Below are 18,130 nucleotides of genomic sequence, written 5' to 3'. Positions count from 1 at the left end.
AGGCAAGCCCGCCCGCACTCGTGCGTGCGGTACAGCATAACTACAGAAGTGAGCGGGGTTAATCAGCCACCTGGTATGTGGTTGGTTTCTTAGTAACCCGGGGAGAGAAATATCAGCTAAAGCGATTCTATTTTTTTCCAGGCTGACTGTGCTGTGCTTATTGTTGCTGCTGGTACTGGTGAATTCGAAGCCGGTATCTCCAAGAACGGACAGACCCGTGAGCACGCTCTGCTCGCTTTCACCCTGGGCGTCAAGCAGCTGATCGTGGGCGTCAACAAGATGGACTCCACCGAGCCCCCATTCAGCGAGACTCGCTTCGAGGAAATCAAGAAGGAAGTCTCCTCGTACATTAAGAAGATCGGCTACAACCCCGCCGCCGTCGCCTTCGTGCCTATCTCCGGCTGGCACGGCGACAACATGTTGGAGCCCTCTGACAAGATGCCATGGTTCAAGGGGTGGAATGTGGAGCGTAAGGAGGGTAAGGCTGAGGGCAAGTGCCTGATTGAGGCTCTTGACGCTATCCTGCCGCCCAGCCGTCCAACAGACAAGGCTCTTAGACTGCCACTTCAGGTACACTAACTTATTGCATACTATGACCTTTTATTTTTAAGATTTACTATTTTGCTCATTTAATTAATATTTTTCCTAATTTAATTTCAGGACGTTTACAAAATTGGTGGCATTGGAACCGTCCCCGTCGGTCGTGTTGAGACTGGTGTTCTGAAGCCAGGCACCGTCGTTACCTTTGCCCCCGCCAATATCACCACTGAAGTGAAGTCTGTTGAAATGCACCACGAAGCCCTGACTGAGGCTGTGCCTGGCGACAATGTTGGCTTTAACATCAAGAACGTGTCAGTGAAGGAGTTGCGACGTGGCTATGTTGCTGGCGATTCCAAAAATAATCCACCCAGGGGTGCAGCTGATTTCACTGCTCAGGTCATTGTCCTGAACCACCCTGGCCAGATCTCTAACGGCTATACACCTGTCTTGGATTGCCACACCGCCCACATTGCCTGCAAATTTGCTGAAATTAAGGAAAAATGTGACCGCCGTACTGGTAAGTTGATTATAAAGCTAAACAAACATGTTCTCTGTATCCTGCATTTTACTTCAGGTATTAACTTTCTAAATTTTTAAATTTTTAAGGCAAGACTACTGAGGAAAATCCCAAAGCCATTAAGTCTGGCGATGCTGCCATCATTACCCTTATTCCATCAAAGCCAATGTGTGTTGAATCTTTCCAAGAATTTCCTCCTCTTGGACGCTTTGCTGTGAGGGACATGCGACAAACTGTTGCTGTTGGTGTAATCAAGGTATGTATACACAATAATTACAAAGAAATAATCCTGCTATTATTTTTTTAGGAACAGTTTACTTATTTTTTAAAATTTTTCTTTAATTTTCAGCAAGTGACCTTTAAGGAGGCAACAACTGGTAAAGTCACAAAGGCCGCAGAGAAGGCTCAGAAGAAGAAATAACTAGGTGTGATGGGCTTCAAGGCCTATGAGATGGGTCCAGGGGGTGTAAAGGCTGCGCAGTTACAGATTTGGACATGTGTAAAGACTCTGAGAGTGATGACAGAGCACACTATACAAAGTACTATAAAGCAACACGGCTTGATTCTATGTCAGCTGCGCAGCATAGGCAAGGGGTTACTACGGCATTGTTTTCATCGCAAAGAGCTACGCCGGAAAAACTTCACAGTTCTTAGCTCGGATATCTTTAAATTGTTTCCATCTTCAAAGGGATTATTTTATTTGTAACTCACCTTATCTGAATGTGGAATTAGGTGAATTTGTGTCAACGTTTCTTTAAGATCCTGCATGGGGTGAATTTAGATAACTTGCATCATTTTGCATTGCAGTGAAGAAGTGTTTTGTTTGAATTGTGGTTCAATTTTGCATTGCATTTGATGCATAGCCAATCTCTTTATGAGAATGACTTGATTATCTTTTTCACTTATTTTTCATACCACTTTTACCCAGATAGTTTCACATTGCATTAGAATTATGTGCTAAAGCTTTTTGTAAAATATTTATTATTTTATTTGTTTGATATAATGATAGTTTTTTAATTATGTTAATGTTTCAAATTGTGGTGGGTTGTTGGTTTGCATCATGTAGAGACGTTGAGAAGCCGTGTTGCTCGAGTGTAAAGCAGTAGTTGGAACATGCCAAGTGTCATTACATTTCGAATAATCATACCCTCATATATGCCACCTGGCACTTCTTTCTTTTTGTTACCGTATAATTCCATTAAAACAGGATTGAAGGAAAATTTCCTTGTTATCATTTTTATTATCACTTTAACCCAGAAGACATTTTCAAAAAAAAATCTTAAATTTGTAGAAAAAATTCTGGCATGTGGGACTTTGCATACAAGAAATTAGGCTTCATACTTTGTTGCAGAGATGTTGTATGTGAAAGATGGGTTCCTGATGGGTTGGTTCCTGGGTAGAGAGTCACTGATGGGTAGAGGCATCAAATTATTTTCTTGATTTGTAAAAATACTTGCAGAGCATTACTGAATAATCTTAATCGCAATAAACCGGGGCTTTATCAGTATTTCCGAAGTTTGAGATGATGGGTGGTGTGGTGTGTCATAATGGGGAGGGCCACCTTTAGCTATTTGAATTAATGCGGCTGGACCTTCCAAAACGCGGGAATCTGAGTACTACGCTGAGTGCATACTATTTCCGGTCCATATTACTTTCAAAATAACTAAATTGATTTTTCTGGGATTTTTTCCAGCATCTCGCAGTTTGCAATTTTTCCGAAACCATTATTTCCTCCACCGTTCTTTTTCTGTCTTTCCAAAATAGTTAAGTTTTAAATAGTATTTGATATGAAACGGTTACAGCAGTTTGACTCTCTAGCCAGAGATTTTATAAACTTGACAAAAAAATAATTTATTTAAAAATTGGGTAATGGTAAGTTTGTTATAAGTCCAAGCAGGTAATTGAAAAATTGTTTTCTCACTTTTATTGTTCTTTTTGCAAGATATGTGTCTGCAAGTCATTTTAAATTGCAGTTGAAGACGAGGTTACCACCTACCAGTCTGGAAGTCAACAGTTGGCAGCATCCAATGCAGCGCTCAACAGGCGGGTTTTGGAACTACTGGCTGCCCACGTGACCTTTTAAGACGGGGTCTGGATCCTGGCTCATCGCATTCGCACTTTCCTTCATCCACTTCGTCGTGTGAGCTGAACTGAAGTAGATCTCCGCGGAGAGCTACTTTCTTATTTACAAAAGGTGAGGGTTTTTTCTCATATTGGGCAAGTCAATTTTGATCAGTTTTAAATTTTATATTTATCTTCTTCGAAAACATAGTTTGTGCGTCGGTTTTTAGTGAAATTTTGTGAAAAGCAAGCCTTCAGTTGGGCACTTAGCCTCATTTGTTGCCTGTCCACGTGGCAGTGAATACATTTGTCGCGCACCCGTAGTGTTAGATTTCGCTTATCTTTGTTTACCTTTACCTTGCCTAATTATTATTCTGGCTAATCGCATCACTTAATTGTTACATCTATCTATACATTGTGAATCATGGTGATGCAGCATAGTGCCGCCTGGCTCATCGTGGTAACTCGTGCCGCCACGCATATACTGACTATTCCATCTAAAGCTTTCTTGCATCTGCTTTGTTTAATTAATTAACTTGTGTGCTTTTCGCCGTGAGCAATGTTCCTTCAGTCTATATCTCTTAGCTGTATTGCACCACTTTCGGCTCTGAGTCACTTGTGACTAAAGTACCGGTAGGCTTGGGTCACGTTTCTTCGCCAACTTGGTCTTTCCTCCCCGTATTTGCTGACTCTCGTATAAGTGTATCTGCTTATTCCTCGTCGTTGGGTTGGATGTATTTTTATTTTCGCGGTCCTTGTCTGGCCAAACTTAACTTCAAATTATTTATCCTAAAAGAATCCGTTAGCGTGTGCCGGACGTGGGACGCCATATTGGATCCTGCCGGGGAGTGGCGACCTGGCAACATTTATCGCGTGGGGTGCCTGAGATTTTCTGTTTGAGTGATAACGCTTATTGCGTTTTCGTTATCGAAGGAAATGTAATGTGTAACCTTTAAAAAAAAGTTCCTCAATATTTTTGACAAGGCTCGTTGTCGTTATTTGACCAGCATGGCCGAAGCATGGCAATGTGGTCGTGGCTTGCCGTGTAACCGTCCGTGCATCCTTTATTGGAGCAAAAGCCTACCCAGCCATCTGGTTGTTATGCACTTGTAAAGTGTAACTGTATTCTGTGGCTTACTTCAGTTTTATTGTGTCAATGGAATTTCGGCGGTTTGGGTTAGCCGGCCGGCATGCTCAGCCGGTATCCATTTCAAGGTCACTTCCTGATAAGTGTTAATTTAATCCACAGTCCAGCTCCATGTCAAATCATCATTTTGGTCATGGCGTTTTTACTGTGGAAATTAAATGCTGGGTTCGCTATGTTTGATGGCTACTGTTCAGCTTTCAAAGACACAACTTCAGCTACACTTGTCCTGTGAACAATTTTTAATTTTTTATATCCCACAGTCCAGCTCCATGTCAAATTACCATTTTGGTCATGGCGTTTTTACTGTGGAAATTAATGCCGGGTTCGCTATGTTTGATTGCCTCCCCTGTGGCCTTCAAATACACAACTTTGGCAACACATGTTCGACAATTATTCAATTTTAAATATCCACAGGCCAGCTCCACATCAAGGCTTTTAATACTTGGTTGTGGCGTTTTAACCTGTGGACATTAACGCTGAGTTCATAACGCTTGGTTGCTATCATTTGGCTTTCAGACACGATACTTTAGCAACATGCCTATTGTATACTAGACATTACGTGCCATTTGCCATATACTTTTTTCGTTGACTAATGTACGTGTTTTTTTTTTTTTGTGTTGCAGTTATCAGCAAACTAATCGCTCACCATGGGTAAGGAGAAGGTTCACATTAACATCGTCGTCATCGGCCATGTCGACTCCGGCAAGTCCACCACCACCGGCCATCTCATCTACAAGTGCGGTGGTATCGACAAGCGTACCATCGAGAAGTTCGAGAAGGAAGCCCAGGAAATGGGCAAGGGTTCCTTCAAGTACGCCTGGGTGTTGGACAAGCTGAAGGCTGAGCGTGAACGTGGTATCACCATCGACATTGCTCTGTGGAAGTTCGAGACTGCCAAGTTCTACGTCACCATCATTGATGCCCCCGGCCACAGGGATTTCATCAAGAACATGATCACTGGTACCTCACAGGTTGGTAATCCTTCATTGTTTTTGAAGCTTATAATTTAGTTTTCTCCTTGAATGCTTAAGTGGTGCTAATTGCATTTTTCCTTATTTCTCCAGGCTGACTGTGCCGTGCTCATTGTTGCTGCTGGTACTGGTGAATTCGAAGCCGGTATCTCCAAGAACGGACAGACCCGTGAGCACGCCCTGCTCGCTTTCACCCTGGGTGTCAAGCAGCTGATCGTTGGTGTGAACAAGATGGACTCCACCGAGCCTCCATTCAGCGAAGCTCGTTTCGAGGAAATCAAGAAGGAAGTCTCCTCTTACATTAAGAAGATCGGTTACAACCCCGCCGCTGTCGCCTTCGTGCCCATCTCCGGCTGGCACGGCGACAACATGTTGGAGCCCTCTGCCAAGATGGGCTGGTACAAGGGGTGGAATGTGGAGCGTAAGGAGGGTAAGGCTGAGGGCAAGTGCCTGATTGAGGCTCTTGACGCCATCCTTCCCCCCTCCCGTCCCACAGACAAGGCCCTGCGTCTGCCCCTGCAGGACGTGTACAAGATTGGTGGTATTGGTACCGTCCCCGTCGGCCGTGTGGAGACCGGTGTCATCAAGCCCGGTATGGTTGTTACCTTCGCCCCTGCCAACATCACCACTGAAGTCAAGTCTGTCGAGATGCACCACGAAGCCCTGACCGAGGCTGTTCCCGGCGACAACGTTGGTTTCAACATCAAGAACGTTTCCGTCAAGGAACTGCGTCGTGGATACGTCGCTGGTGACTCCAAGGCCAACCCCCCCAAGGGCGCTGCTGACTTCACCGCTCAGGTCATCGTCCTGAACCACCCTGGCCAGATCTCCAACGGCTACACCCCTGTGCTGGATTGCCACACCGCCCACATTGCCTGCAAGTTCGCCGAGATCAAGGAGAAGTGTGACCGTCGTACTGGTTAGTATACTTTACCTTAGCACTACTTCACTAATCTGCGTTTCTTGGTTGTTGGTTCTAATGAAATTTTCTGTTCAGGCAAAACCACTGAGGAGAACCCCAAGGCCATCAAGTCTGGTGATGCCGCTATTGTCAACCTTGTTCCCTCCAAGCCCATGTGCGTGGAGTCCTTCCAGGAGTTCCCTCCCCTTGGTCGTTTCGCCGTCCGTGACATGAGGCAGACCGTCGCCGTCGGTGTCATCAAGGTGTGTACTCCTAAATGTTTCCTATCATATCCAATGGAATGATGAGATAGTCATGCCATGCACCACTCTTAGTCACGATGCTGACCACTTTACTTGACTCTGACCATGATACATTCATCATTTTAAACAGTTCACCTGGTTTTGTATTTGTTTTAATTTGGTAATTTTTCTTTGTACTTCAGAGCGTGAACTTCAAGGACCCCTCATCCGGCAAGGTCACTAAGGCCGCCGAGAAGGCCCAGAAGAAGAAATAACTAGGCGTGTTGGATGTCTTGAGGAATTGGGGACTGGCCGGAACATCATGGCACAGCCAGTCCATTTCATCCAAAGGTGTGCCTCCCACACACTTGTGGAGACGCCCTATCAAGGGCATACTGAAACATTGTTTCCATCGGAAAGAACTAAGGAGGAAAGCCTTGTGATAGTTGACATTGTTTTTATAAGCATGGAGACTTGTGATAGCCAAATTTTTTTATTTTTTCAATTTGATTTACTTTGAGTTATGTACTATTTATTGGTGGTATAACAAAGGTGTATGGGAATTGATATTATGTACCAGCTCAAAGCTTTAATGTTTGGATGTTGCAAAATTCGAGAACTTGTTGACTTCTGAGGCTATTTTACCTTACCCATGAATGTATGAAGTCACGTGCGACTTCACGCCAATAAATGCTGATGACAACATTTTTGTTTAGTAACTCTACCTTGGATTTTATCCACTCTTCCTTAACAGCAAATACACAGAACTGGATTTCTCCAGCAGTCTTGCTAGACTAGAGTATGTTTTGAACAACTAATAACCTGTCAAGATGGCTTGTCTTCAGTGACATTCCACAGAATGGAAATAAGCTGTTGAATAACAAACTGATCCCACACAAGTTCCAAACTATCTCAACTCCAAGGATAATACCAGTGACTCCAGTATCATAGTCAATGTTTTGACAAATAGTTAAAATTGCTCAGAATAGTCCTACAATTATCTAAAAAAAACTTAAATGTAAGCCTAAGGATGGTGACACTTTAACTCACCATTCCCATCAAAACCCAGACCCAGAAAACTGAGTAATTTGCTGTTTTGCTAGTAGTTGATTGAAGCAGAGAGAATTTCTCAGTTTTATGGCCTCTTCTGGAAGTCGGCCATTGGTGAAGCAGAAGAAATGAGCAAATGCAGGCAAATGTAAATGGGGATGGGTTTAAAATTTAAAATACATTGTAAAAAATGCTATATTTTTATTTGTTCATATTGCCATTAATGGGTTTATTTGAGAAGAAAGAAACAACTGTTTAATAATAAATATAACTTGCTTGATACATAACTGAAATTAACACAATAATGATAATATGAGGCTGTGATAAATTTGAAAGAGATAACATTACATACAGTCTAAAGCATCTCTGTACACTAACAAACAAATGGAAACAAAGCAAAACAAAAAAAAATTTCTAAGAGAATACAATAGTTTTCGTTGATAAAAATATTCTGAAAATGGGTTTAGAAGAACTTATTGCTTATTATTAGTTCTTGCAAGAACGAGGTATCACATGGCTAGTAAGTCAAAGACATTTGTACAATTGGATTACCATCATCTATGTCCTAGATGTGGAAGATGAAGCTTCAGTCTCATGGAGTTTTCTATGCTTTTTGTAAGTATTCCGATGTGTGAAACGCTCTCTACAAAATGGACATTGATAGGGTTTTTCCCCAGTATGAATGCGAGTGTGAGATTTGAGATGGGCACTTTGAGTAAAACGCTCTCCACATTCTGAGCAAATGAAAGGTTTTTCACCAGTATGAGTGTAGGAGTGACGCTTTAGACTGCTCTTATCAGCAAAACTTTCGGAACAATCAGGACATGCAAATGGCTTCTCACCCGTGTGTCTCAAAAGGTGCCTTTTTAAATTATTCATTCGACCAAAATGTTCTCCACAATCAGGACAGGAAAATAGTCTACCATCAGATGATGGCAGACAGTGTGTTTTGGCATGACTTAGAAGTTGAAATGTCTCACCACAAGTTTCACATTTATGAGGCTTCATAGGTGCATGCATTCTTGAGTGCCTTCGCAAGTTGCTTCTTTCAGTAAATTTTTCTTCACACTGAGTACACCCATAAGGCTTCTCACCAGAATGAGTCCGGTTATGGGAAATAAGATGGCTCTTCTGACTGAACCTTTCCCCACACTCTGAACAAACATAAGGACGGACACCAGAGTGAGTCAGTGCATGGCGTCTTAAAACACCACTGTCACTAAACTGTTTACTGCAAGTATTACACTGGTATGGTCTCTCGCCAGTATGTATCCGACTATGCTGCTTTAGATTACTCAAACGAGAAAATGTCTCACCACACTCAGTGCAAATAAAAGGTCTTTCACCTGTATGAGTCATCATGTGTCTCTTTAGATCAACATTGTCTAAAAATGATTTATCACATTCACTGCAAGGGAAAGGCTTTCTATCCAAGTGAGTTAGTGCATGTCGAGAGAGGTGACTCCTGCGTGCAAACCGCTCTCCACAATGACCACATGTGTGGGGCTTTTGAACTAAATGGGATCTGCTATGCACTTTCAAGTCATCTTCCTCAAGAAATTTTTGATCACACAAAGTACATGAGAACAGTTCATGACTTACATCAGAATGGCTTAATAAATGATTATGCATGTCACTTTCTAAAATATCCTGCTGGCAGTGCAGACATGTCAAGTATTTAGGTTCAACCTTATGAGACTGTTCATGTTCCTCCAATTGAGACTGTAATGCAAATTGTTCATTGCAAAATTGGCATTCATAAATTTCAGAATGAGTTTTCAGATGTATTCTTAAGTTATGTTTACGGGCAAAATGATCCCCACATTTAATGCAGGCAAATGGTTTCTCTCCTGAGTGGACTCTAGCATGTCGCTTTAAGTCTATTTTATCAACAAATGTTTTCTCACATATGTCACACACGAATGGGCGAACCCCTGTATGCTTACGCTGATGACGTTGAAGGTTGCTGCTCCTGGTAAAGCTCTCTCCACAGTAGTCACAATGATAAGGTCTCTCTCCCGTATGGGTCATGAGATGACGTTTAAGATCAAACGAATCTACAAAACCGTCACCACATTCTGTGCACTTGTGTGGTTTATCACCCGTATGAATAATACTGTGCCTTCTCAAATTGCTGCTGCGGGCAAATGAATCCCCACAAGTTTGACATCTATAGGGCTTTTCTCCTGAATGAGTCATTAGGTGCCTCTTCAAGTCCACATTATCCATGAATTCTCTATTGCATGATGGACATGGATATGGCTTATGTCCAGTATGAGTCATAGCATGTCTTTTAAGATGACCTAATCGTCCAAATCTCTCTCCACACTGAGTACATGGATGAGGCCTATGTAGAGCACGATGCCTTTCCAGATCATCACCATCTTTGAATATCTTCCAACATGTTGTACACACAAATGGTTTATCCTTGTTGTGAGTGAAGGCATGTTTGCGGAGCTGTACATTGTTTGGAAATTGCTCCCCGCATTCCTTACAAGTCATAACTTTAGAAGAAGGTTGGTCACTTGGACGTGGGGGTAACTCTCCATGCTGGTAAGTTGTGGACTTGACAATGTTTGATGCCATACCGTTCTCTAGATATGATATGCTGTTTGCACCAGGAGGTACAGAATCGGTCATTGAATTTTCAAGACCATTAACATTATCTTGATGTAATGTCAGAGGTACGAGGGATGGCATAGACACAGGAAGGGGAAGTTGCATGGTGGGAAGCCCTAAAGACAATGGAACCATAATTGTCATTGATTGAGAGCTGCTAGTAGGAGTGCTTGCTCCAGTGACAGAAGCAGTCTGCACAATGGCTTGAGATAAATTTGATGGAGCACTGGATGCTGAAACTATTAAAGCTTGCTCTAATGTTTGAGAGATATTTGATGCTGCACTTGTCACAACTAAAGTTTGACCATGCTCTTGAGTAGTTAGTGGCATGTGCAAAGGCAGAAGAGTTGTTGTTGAATGTTCTTCTTTGAGGGTGGTGTGTTGCTGAGGTATTGACGCCTGATGCTGGACTTGTACTTGTACTTGGGCTTGAACTTGAGCCTGAGCCTGAGCTTGGGCCTGAGCTTGGGCCTGTGCTTGGGCCTGTGCTTGGGCTTGGGCTTGGGCTTGGGCTTGGGCCTGGGCCTGGGCTTGGGCTTGGGCTTGAGCTTGGGCTTGGGCTTGGGCTTGGGCCTGGGCCTGGGCTTGAGCTTGAGCTTGTGCTTGTACATGAGCTTGCGCCTGAGCTTGCACTTGAGCCTGCACTTGAGCCTGCACTTGAGCCTGAACTGACTGTGACAGTGTGTCCATAAAGTGAAACTGAGACAAGTGATGCTCTCCAAGGTGTTGAAGTTGAGGCTGCAGTAGTACATGATGAGTTGGTTGCCCCTCGGCCTCTATCTTGGCTTGCTGGATGGGTCCACTGTAAACTTGAACTGACTGCGGGTGTAGTGTCTGCTGCATAGCAGGAACAGGGGCATGATGGTGGGACTGTTGAAGAGAGTGCTGTTTTCTCTGACATCGCTTTTTGTGCTTCTCTAAATATGCTGGTGAAGTGCTAACAGTTGGGCACCATGGACATGGATAACCTTCTGAAATTTGAAAAAAAAAAAAAAAAGTCTAGACATAAAAAGAAACACACCCAACAAATGAATATACAAATACATTTCTTACTTACGTTGAGTGCCATCTCCTGGTTGCCTCCTATCAGACTCAGCTGGGATGTTTTGAGATATTATTGGATTAACATTAGTCAACACTGTAACAGTTGCTGAATCTGCTGTTGTCACAATCATGGTGGTACATTGTGGCTCTGGTTTTCCACCACGACAGTATTTTTTATGTTTATCCAAATATGCTTGGCTTGTGAATGCAACAACACAGTTTGAGCAAGGAAACATGTCCCCTGCTGATGAACCTGGAAAACACAATGATGTCATTGATTGCTATGGGACTCTTAGTGATAAAAATTATTGTGATATTAATTATAATAATGATGATAAAAATAACTGAAAGTGGGTTGTTTTAAGCCAATCTGAAAATAAACGGCTGTCTACGAAAATGGAGAAAACAAGACTTAGGCTGTCATTACTTCACTATTGAGCTAATAAAGAAAAAAAGAAGCCTCTATGGGACATACAAAATTCTACATCCATAAATAAATTATCGTTACTATTGACTCAAGACTTCAGAAAATTACATCAGATGCATGAAGAAATACTTCTTAAAACTACTTCACATAGAAGAAATAATTTAAAATCCCTGTGGATAAACACCTGGGGGGAAGGGGGGGGGGGAATCAATTCCTGGTTCAAAATATATTGATTGGAAAATAAATAAAACATTAAATTTAATAACTGCAGTAATAGGAAATTGCCTCACGAAACAATCAGTACACAAGTGAGAAATAACTAAACACCATCCCTACAGTCCCTAACAAAAAATTCACCTTGACTACTCTTCACATTGACGTCCTCTAGATCTTTGATTTCTTGTTCTAACCAAGCCATATCTAGCATCATAGTAAGTTTCTTGGGTCTGTGAAATCAATAACAAAAATATTTAAAATGCAAGGCAAATGCTATAGCATGCAACTTCCTTGTCAAAATAACGTAAAATTGTAACTACTCCATGACTAAAATTGCTACCACTTTTACCTGCTAGAGCCTGTGGGGGATGATGGTTCAGTTGGTTGTGCTTCAATTCTAGGTGTCTTTCCGAATGGCTGAAAATTTTAGAATTACCACATGACTTCTCCCAAAGAAATAAGCAACAAAAAGTCACATTGCAAAATGCATACCTCCCAAGGAACGTTGTCGGATACAAGCACTGGGTTGATTGAGCTTGGATTTGCCATGTTTCGTTAGTCTGAAAAAATACCACACAATACAAAGCTATAATACAAGAACATAGAGAATGAAACATGGTATAAACATGGGACAAAATGTCTTGTTAAACCCAAAATTTCATCACTCATCATTAATAAAGACTTAAAACAACTCAAATATAAAACAAATAGGAAAACGGGGATCAATGATGAAAATAGAACACTTAGTTTCGAACTGGCTACCCGAGTGTAATCATGAAAACAATATTGACTCTTCAGATAGGTACCAGAAAATGCAGACAGCTTTAACTTCAATGTCACTGATGAACAACTAATACGTTTTTGGTGACAGTGACTTACTAAGCTACACAATAATTTTAGGGATACAAGAAAACAGTTATAATCCGGAAAGATGGAAACACAGTCCGAATAAAACGTAAAATGAACTTTGACGAAGCTGTTCTTGTGAGAAGTAATAGGTTAAGTTGTTGATGCAAATGTCGATAAACATGAAGCAGCAAATAAACCAAGAAGAAATATTTGTAGATTTTTACCATTACAAACAAAAGCAAAAATGAAAATTTCTAGTTCTCTTCGAAGAAACACTATCAATGTCAAAAATACATGGAAAACAAATTGGATAACAACAACTTAAGGGCTTCGATCATTGGGGCAGGGAAGCCATTGGCACTGCCTTTATGATGTAAATGGTAAACAACGAGAACCATCGTTTCTGACAAGGCAGCGATTAAGGGCGCCGTATTTTCAAGAGACAATCAGACAATGTCGTCCTAGTTTTCATTAAATTGCTCATGCGTGAATAATTTTTACTCTAGGGCCATATTAGGCAGGATACTTAGTGTTTAGAGCAGATTGTCTTTGCTGCCACCTTCACTTACACTTGCATCGCGTATTTTTTAACGTTTAAGGTTATGTCTTTCTGACGTTGTTTTTCTCCAGGCTTGTTAAGCGCTCCATGGACTTCCAGGTCCGTGCCGAGTCAGGGAAGCAGCTCCTGGCGAGGCTGTCGACACGTCCCAGCCTTAAGGGTCTGGATGAGCGCCTGCTGGGAGTGGATGGACCACTTCCTCACGACGTAATAGAGATTACTGGAGATGTGTCTGTAGGGAAGTCAGTCTTGGCATTGCAGTGGGTGACCCGGGCCATCCTGTCTCCGCCTAGAGGGGGTCTCGGTAAACAATTTGAAACCTTTTGGTGGTGGCTTTCTTTTCATTTATTTAACCTGGGTATCTCCTTCACCTTCCAATCTCGTTCTTGCAGGCGTTGAAGTTTTGCTCATTGATGCCGACCACCACCAGTCACTCTTCACGCTAGTTCAGCTTTTGCAAGCTCGCATGAAGGCGTTTACTGCTCAAACTTCCGGGCTCAGACTGACCTCTAGTCTGGTAGAAACATCAATTAAAGATGCTCTTAAACGGCTGACAATTATTAATGTTTATGACAGTACCAACCTGTACACTGCTATATTGGCTCTAGACAAGGTTTTTATCATTTCAGACAGCTTCCCTCAGAGTAATTTTAATTTTTCTCAGTTTTTAAATTTATTTTCTTTTTACAGATGCTCCTCTCCAAACCCCAGATTAGTATGGTTGTTGTAGACAGCCTCACAGCATTTTATTGGTCAGATCGTTTGGCTGGTGGACTGCAGCACATGGATTCCTACCTTCGCCGTTTGCTGTCTGCCCTCCAAAAAAGTACTAAAGAGCACAAAGTAATGGTTGTCTTTACCAGACCAAGTTATTTCCAATCAGCAGCTCGATCACGTTTTAAAATGAAAGAGGACAATGGAGAAAGTACCCGACTAGTTAGCCTGAATAGACTAGAAAAGGACATATCTGGAGGTAGCAGCAAAGACGGTGATAATCAATCAGCTACTAACAAAGATATGATAGAAAATATCTTTTCTGCGACAATCAGGTCTGCATATGGTCAAAAAATACTCAAGTACCACATCACCAAGGAGGGTATGCAATGGCTTTGATCATGCGTCTCATGATTATGCTCGAGTAAGGTTAGATAAGGAAAAGTTCTGTGATAATTATCTCAAAGAAGTTTGATACAATAGTATAGCACCTGTTAAAATCATAATATTTTTATTTTTATAAATACAGCTGGCATGTAGAAAACAGAAAAGCTGTCTAAACCGATCATTTTAAAAACATCCACTTAGAAATAGAGATTTCAAATTATTTTTAAATGCTGAAATAAAAAATGCCAAACATACAGTACTTTAAAAAGAAGATACTTATTGATACAGCCAGCAATTTCAAGGGTAAAGATTTGGTCAAGGTTAAGAGCAAGCCTGTGTGCTACAAGGAAGATAGTGTAATAACACTTTTGATTGGATTGAATTAATAGTTCATCTAGAAGACTATCATATTTTTGTATTGAATACACATAGGTATTATTGAGGAAAATGCTTTGACACCAGAGGAGCACACAGTGTTTGCATTGAGCTTATCCTTATATCTTGAAATACATGTAATACAACAGTTAAAAATTAGTTTGTTTGTTTTTTACAAAAAACATGGCTGTTATAATACCATCAACACAGGGAGACTTTATCACAGCTCCTGTTGAGACCATCTCAATAAATAATACTGAGAAAGTGGAAAAAGAAGTCTTGATTTTGTTACAAGCACAGAAAATAGCAATCAATAGATGTAATCAATAGGAGGTACAGTACACTTCTGAGCTTTTAATGAGCATTAGTCTAAAATTACAATCAAAACACATGACTTCCGATTTAACATACACATGTTTTTAAAATAAAAACACACATACAAAACCTTATTGCAACAATAGCTCACAATCTTCTATGTTCTGACAGCTGATTGAAAAGTTGACTTCAACTCCTTAATACATGATATGAATACACTGTTGATCTTGAATATATGCAATTTGATGACTTCAATTGTTCATTTAATTACATTCTGTTATATTACATACTAGAGTATGAATAGGAATCTCAAAATAATTTCTTTTTCCAAACTATATTGTTAACAAGAGACACCAGCAAAAGATAGATAGAAAATATTCCTGCTACTTAAAGCAACTGAAATGTCTTTGTAGAACTTACACCTAGCCCGCTTAAAAAATTAATAAATAAGACACAATATCTCCTGAATGCGTAGACAGTTTATATCTTCAGAGAGTCATGTGCACCACAAAATGAGCAGGAGGTTGATGCCTTTGATGAGAGTTTAACCCAGACTCTCAACCACAGTAGTTGTCAGTCCACTCTTGCTAACCTTAGTCTTGTACTGCTCGGGGATAGCATGTTCAACCTGATAAATATAAAGTTTTCCTTAGAATTTGTCAATATTTAAAAAGGCTGGGATTTAAAGTACCACAAATTAAGAAAACAAAGTACTTACATAATCTCCAGAGGCAGAGGGAATTAGAACATTCATCTCAGATGATTTAGAACTGACAATTTCAACATTCAATGATTGATCATTCAGATACATCTGGCATCCATCTGTTTTATCAATGGTAATAGTGGGTACGATTCCATTCACCTACGGCAGAAACAAAATAAGTGATGCAAATCAAAATTAATTGTGGAAAAAGCTCACGGCAAGTAATAGTCCAAGTAACTCTACCTGCATTTGAACTGATTGACAATTCACAAACTCAACAGACGAGACAAGTGAGTCAAAGACAACAGCAGATTTTTTGCAGGAATCCATCACAATAGAATTAATTTTTCCTTTAACAATAAGTGTGGAATCAACACACTTAAACATGTAAACCACATTGTTCATTTCAGCACCTTCCACAACAAGATTTTTATTTCCTTTCTGGTACTCCTGTAATCAAAAAACGGAATATTTGAGTAAAAAATCAATATAAGATTGGAAGAAGAGCTCTGAGAAGAGTTGGAAATATGAATACAATTTAGAAGGCAATGGAATGGAGAGCTACAGTATGTACTTACAACGAGCCACTTCTTGCCATCCCTGGTGAACTTTGGAGGCTTGTCAACAGCTTGGGCAGCAGGGCTTACACTGCTGGAATTGGAGACTCCAGTCGTAAATGGAGCTGGACCAGTTCGAAGGGATGGATTTTTGTGTGTCTGCATGTTAGAAGTAACTTTCTTCAAGCCTACAACAAAACATCAAGATTAACATGTACACATTACAACAGCAAAATACTTGAGTTAGGGGGGGAAAAACCTCTAAAAAACAGGGTAAGGAGGTTCAGGCATAAAACTGAACATCTTATTTTTATCTTCCAGCTACTCTTTTTGCAAAAACTATTAAAAAAAGAGGATGCAAGGGATTTTACAAAAGCATGCAAAACAGTGCAACTACTAAAACTTACTGCGGGTGATATTTTCTCCCTGATTAATTTCGGCAAATAGGGCTGACCGGTCCTTAGAGGGGTCTAGAGCGAGGCTTGAGAGATCACCCTCAGGGAGCACTGGGGGTGGTGGAGGCATTGCTGCGGGGGGAGGGGGAGGGGCACCACCTGCTCTCATGGGTTGCCATTCCAACCCGGTAGTGTGGTGCTTCTTGACAAAGTCCTGGAGTTCAACAAGTGTTTGGATCCAAGAGTTGACCCAGTCAACGTGCGTACGGTCCCTGAGGAGACAGTTGACAAAATTAGAATTATTAAAGGCCTAGATATAACTAAAAGCCACACAATAGCAAAAACTTTTCACTGATATACACTAAAGGGAATTATTTTGATGTTTTATTAATATTGGTGAGTTGGTTAGTTTCACTACTTTTGTTCCATAGTTTTCATTTTTTTTAAGTAGTGGCAACTTACCTGTCTTTGAAGTCCTTGATGACACGGTTCCCATAGAACAAGCCAGCATCCTTCATCTCTTTGACGAATGGAGATGGAGCAGGACTCTGAAAGACAGAAACTGGTAAGCGGTCACAAATATAATTAAGATGTAAGGAATAACCAGCAGATTTTCACTTACCACTGCCACCCAACCAAGAGCAGGAATACTTTCACTGATGGTGCTAAGATGATTGAACTGAGGTGAAGCTCGTTTCTTCTCCCTGTGCTCCTGAATGGAGATAATCAGGGTGGAAGTAGGCTGGAGCAGGGGTATCATTTCATTCTGACTGGCTGGTTTGGATCGGCTGCCCGCCAGCTCCAGAAACTGGCGCTGGACACTGAAATAAGAAAAGTGTAATATGAAAATTAAAAGCTCGAAAGAACATCTAAAAATTGAATTCAATAAGTGTAGTTAGTGTTGTACATACTCAAACGCGTTCTTGACAAAGCCAGCCTGCTCAGCGACATCCCCTCCAATCTTGGAGGAGAGAGCCAGGTACTGGGCGAGGGGACCCGCCACAATATCAGAGAAGACCTGCAGGCTCATGGTGTTGCCTGGCTGCAAATCTGGAAATGTAGGAAAGACTAGAATTATTTCACAGAACAAAATCATACAACAAAAAATACTACCAGTTTTTGGCAGATACAAAACATCAGAAGAGATGAGACTTTGCCAAGGCCAGGGAAGAGATGGGAACCGAGGAGAGGGGACGAAAGTAGGTAAGGCACCAAGCCAAGCGTCCCCCGCCCGCCGTTGCCCAATCACATGCCAGCTTGTTTTGAATGGCGAATGGAGCGGAGTGAACTATGAGTGTGTTGGTCGGAAAACGTAGGGTGGATTGGGGGGAGGGGAGTGGGGTGCTGTGGAAACTCAGGTGTGAGGCAGGGTGCATGGTTTGCGGGTGAGGCAAAATAAAGTACCTCACACCAAATCCCCTCAGACCTTCCTGTGCCTCACACCATTTGATGTTAAGTACCATGCGACATCATCGTGGAGGGACTCACCATTTGGTGTGACGTCACACCCGAGTTTCCAGAGTGGGCTGATCCCCCCCCCC

General features: G+C 41.4%; 5 protein-coding genes across 12 annotated transcripts in view; 3 read left to right on the top strand and 2 right to left on the bottom strand.

Annotated features, from left to right (window-relative positions):
- Positions 1 to 2,277, top strand: part of LOC113215592 (elongation factor 1-alpha 2) — a gene marked incomplete in the record, with an annotated part of 4,677 nt that extends 2,400 nt beyond the window's left edge. Inside the window, 4 exon segments of the mRNA XM_052277722.1 lie at positions 142 to 570; positions 661 to 1,057; positions 1,147 to 1,313; positions 1,407 to 2,277. Coding sequence (XP_052133682.1) covers positions 142 to 570; positions 661 to 1,057; positions 1,147 to 1,313; positions 1,407 to 1,478 — 1,065 coding nt within the window.
- An 809-nt stretch (positions 2,278 to 3,086) lies between these two features.
- On the top strand, positions 3,087 to 7,084 carry LOC113215584 (elongation factor 1-alpha). The gene is made up of 5 exons (XM_026435223.2): positions 3,087 to 3,251; positions 4,889 to 5,236; positions 5,330 to 6,155; positions 6,234 to 6,400; positions 6,583 to 7,084. Exons 2-5 carry the CDS (start codon positions 4,913 to 4,915, stop codon positions 6,652 to 6,654), a joined length of 1,389 nt encoding a protein of 462 aa, XP_026291008.1. The 5' UTR covers positions 3,087 to 3,251; positions 4,889 to 4,912; the 3' UTR covers positions 6,655 to 7,084.
- Positions 7,085 to 7,610: 526 nt separating this feature from the next.
- On the bottom strand, positions 7,611 to 12,968 carry LOC113215519 (zinc finger protein 585A-like). 5 transcript variants are annotated; one of them, XM_052277719.1, is made up of 7 exons: positions 12,809 to 12,968; positions 12,228 to 12,295; positions 12,085 to 12,152; positions 11,877 to 11,965; positions 11,106 to 11,345; positions 10,610 to 11,019; positions 7,611 to 10,567 (listed from the first exon to the last, which is right to left on the bottom strand). In XM_052277719.1, exons 2-7 carry the CDS (start codon positions 12,282 to 12,284, stop codon positions 7,988 to 7,990), a joined length of 3,444 nt encoding a protein of 1,147 aa, XP_052133679.1. In that variant the 5' UTR covers positions 12,285 to 12,295; positions 12,809 to 12,968; the 3' UTR covers positions 7,611 to 7,987. The 5 variants fall into 5 exon arrangements, with proteins under 5 accessions (XP_052133679.1, XP_052133680.1, XP_026290937.2 ...); XM_052277720.1 differs by having other exon boundaries at positions 7,611 to 10,573; positions 10,640 to 11,019; XM_026435152.2 differs by having other exon boundaries at positions 7,611 to 11,019.
- On the top strand, positions 12,962 to 14,790 carry LOC113215626 (DNA repair protein XRCC2). Of its 3 annotated transcripts, none has more exons than XM_026435269.2 (4): positions 12,962 to 13,039; positions 13,215 to 13,447; positions 13,536 to 13,756; positions 13,834 to 14,790. In XM_026435269.2, coding segments are annotated over exons 1-4 (879 nt in total). In that variant the 5' UTR covers positions 12,962 to 13,037; the 3' UTR covers positions 14,257 to 14,790. The 3 variants fall into 3 exon arrangements, with proteins under 3 accessions (XP_026291054.1, XP_026291064.1, XP_026291072.1); XM_026435279.2 differs by having other exon boundaries at positions 12,967 to 13,101; XM_026435287.2 differs by having other exon boundaries at positions 12,984 to 13,070.
- LOC113215545 (adenylyl cyclase-associated protein 1) overlaps positions 14,352 to 18,130 on the bottom strand; it is a 28,597-nt gene continuing 24,818 nt past the window's right edge. Inside the window, exons 3-10 of one of the 2 annotated variants that reach the window (XM_052277721.1) lie at positions 17,501 to 17,639; positions 17,212 to 17,410; positions 17,052 to 17,137; positions 16,602 to 16,861; positions 16,216 to 16,382; positions 15,881 to 16,087; positions 15,653 to 15,796; positions 14,352 to 15,562 (exon numbers count right to left, since the gene is read on the bottom strand). In XM_052277721.1, coding sequence (XP_052133681.1) covers positions 15,479 to 15,562; positions 15,653 to 15,796; positions 15,881 to 16,087; positions 16,216 to 16,382; positions 16,602 to 16,861; positions 17,052 to 17,137; positions 17,212 to 17,410; positions 17,501 to 17,619 — 1,266 coding nt within the window. In that variant the 5' untranslated portion in view covers positions 17,620 to 17,639 and the 3' untranslated portion in view covers positions 14,352 to 15,478. The remainder of the gene's footprint in view (positions 15,563 to 15,652; positions 15,797 to 15,880; positions 16,088 to 16,215; positions 16,383 to 16,601; positions 16,862 to 17,051; positions 17,138 to 17,211; positions 17,411 to 17,500; positions 17,640 to 18,130) is intronic. The other variant, XM_026435191.2, reaches the window with a different exon arrangement.

This window comes from Frankliniella occidentalis, unplaced genomic scaffold (assembly GCF_000697945.3).
Source record: "Frankliniella occidentalis isolate FOCC.00 unplaced genomic scaffold, Focc_3.1 Scaffold11, whole genome shotgun sequence".
NCBI classification, from domain to species: Eukaryota; Metazoa; Arthropoda; class Insecta; order Thysanoptera; family Thripidae; genus Frankliniella; species Frankliniella occidentalis.
Note: the sequence above shows the minus strand (reverse complement) of the source record. Positions and strands in the feature narration are given on the sequence as shown.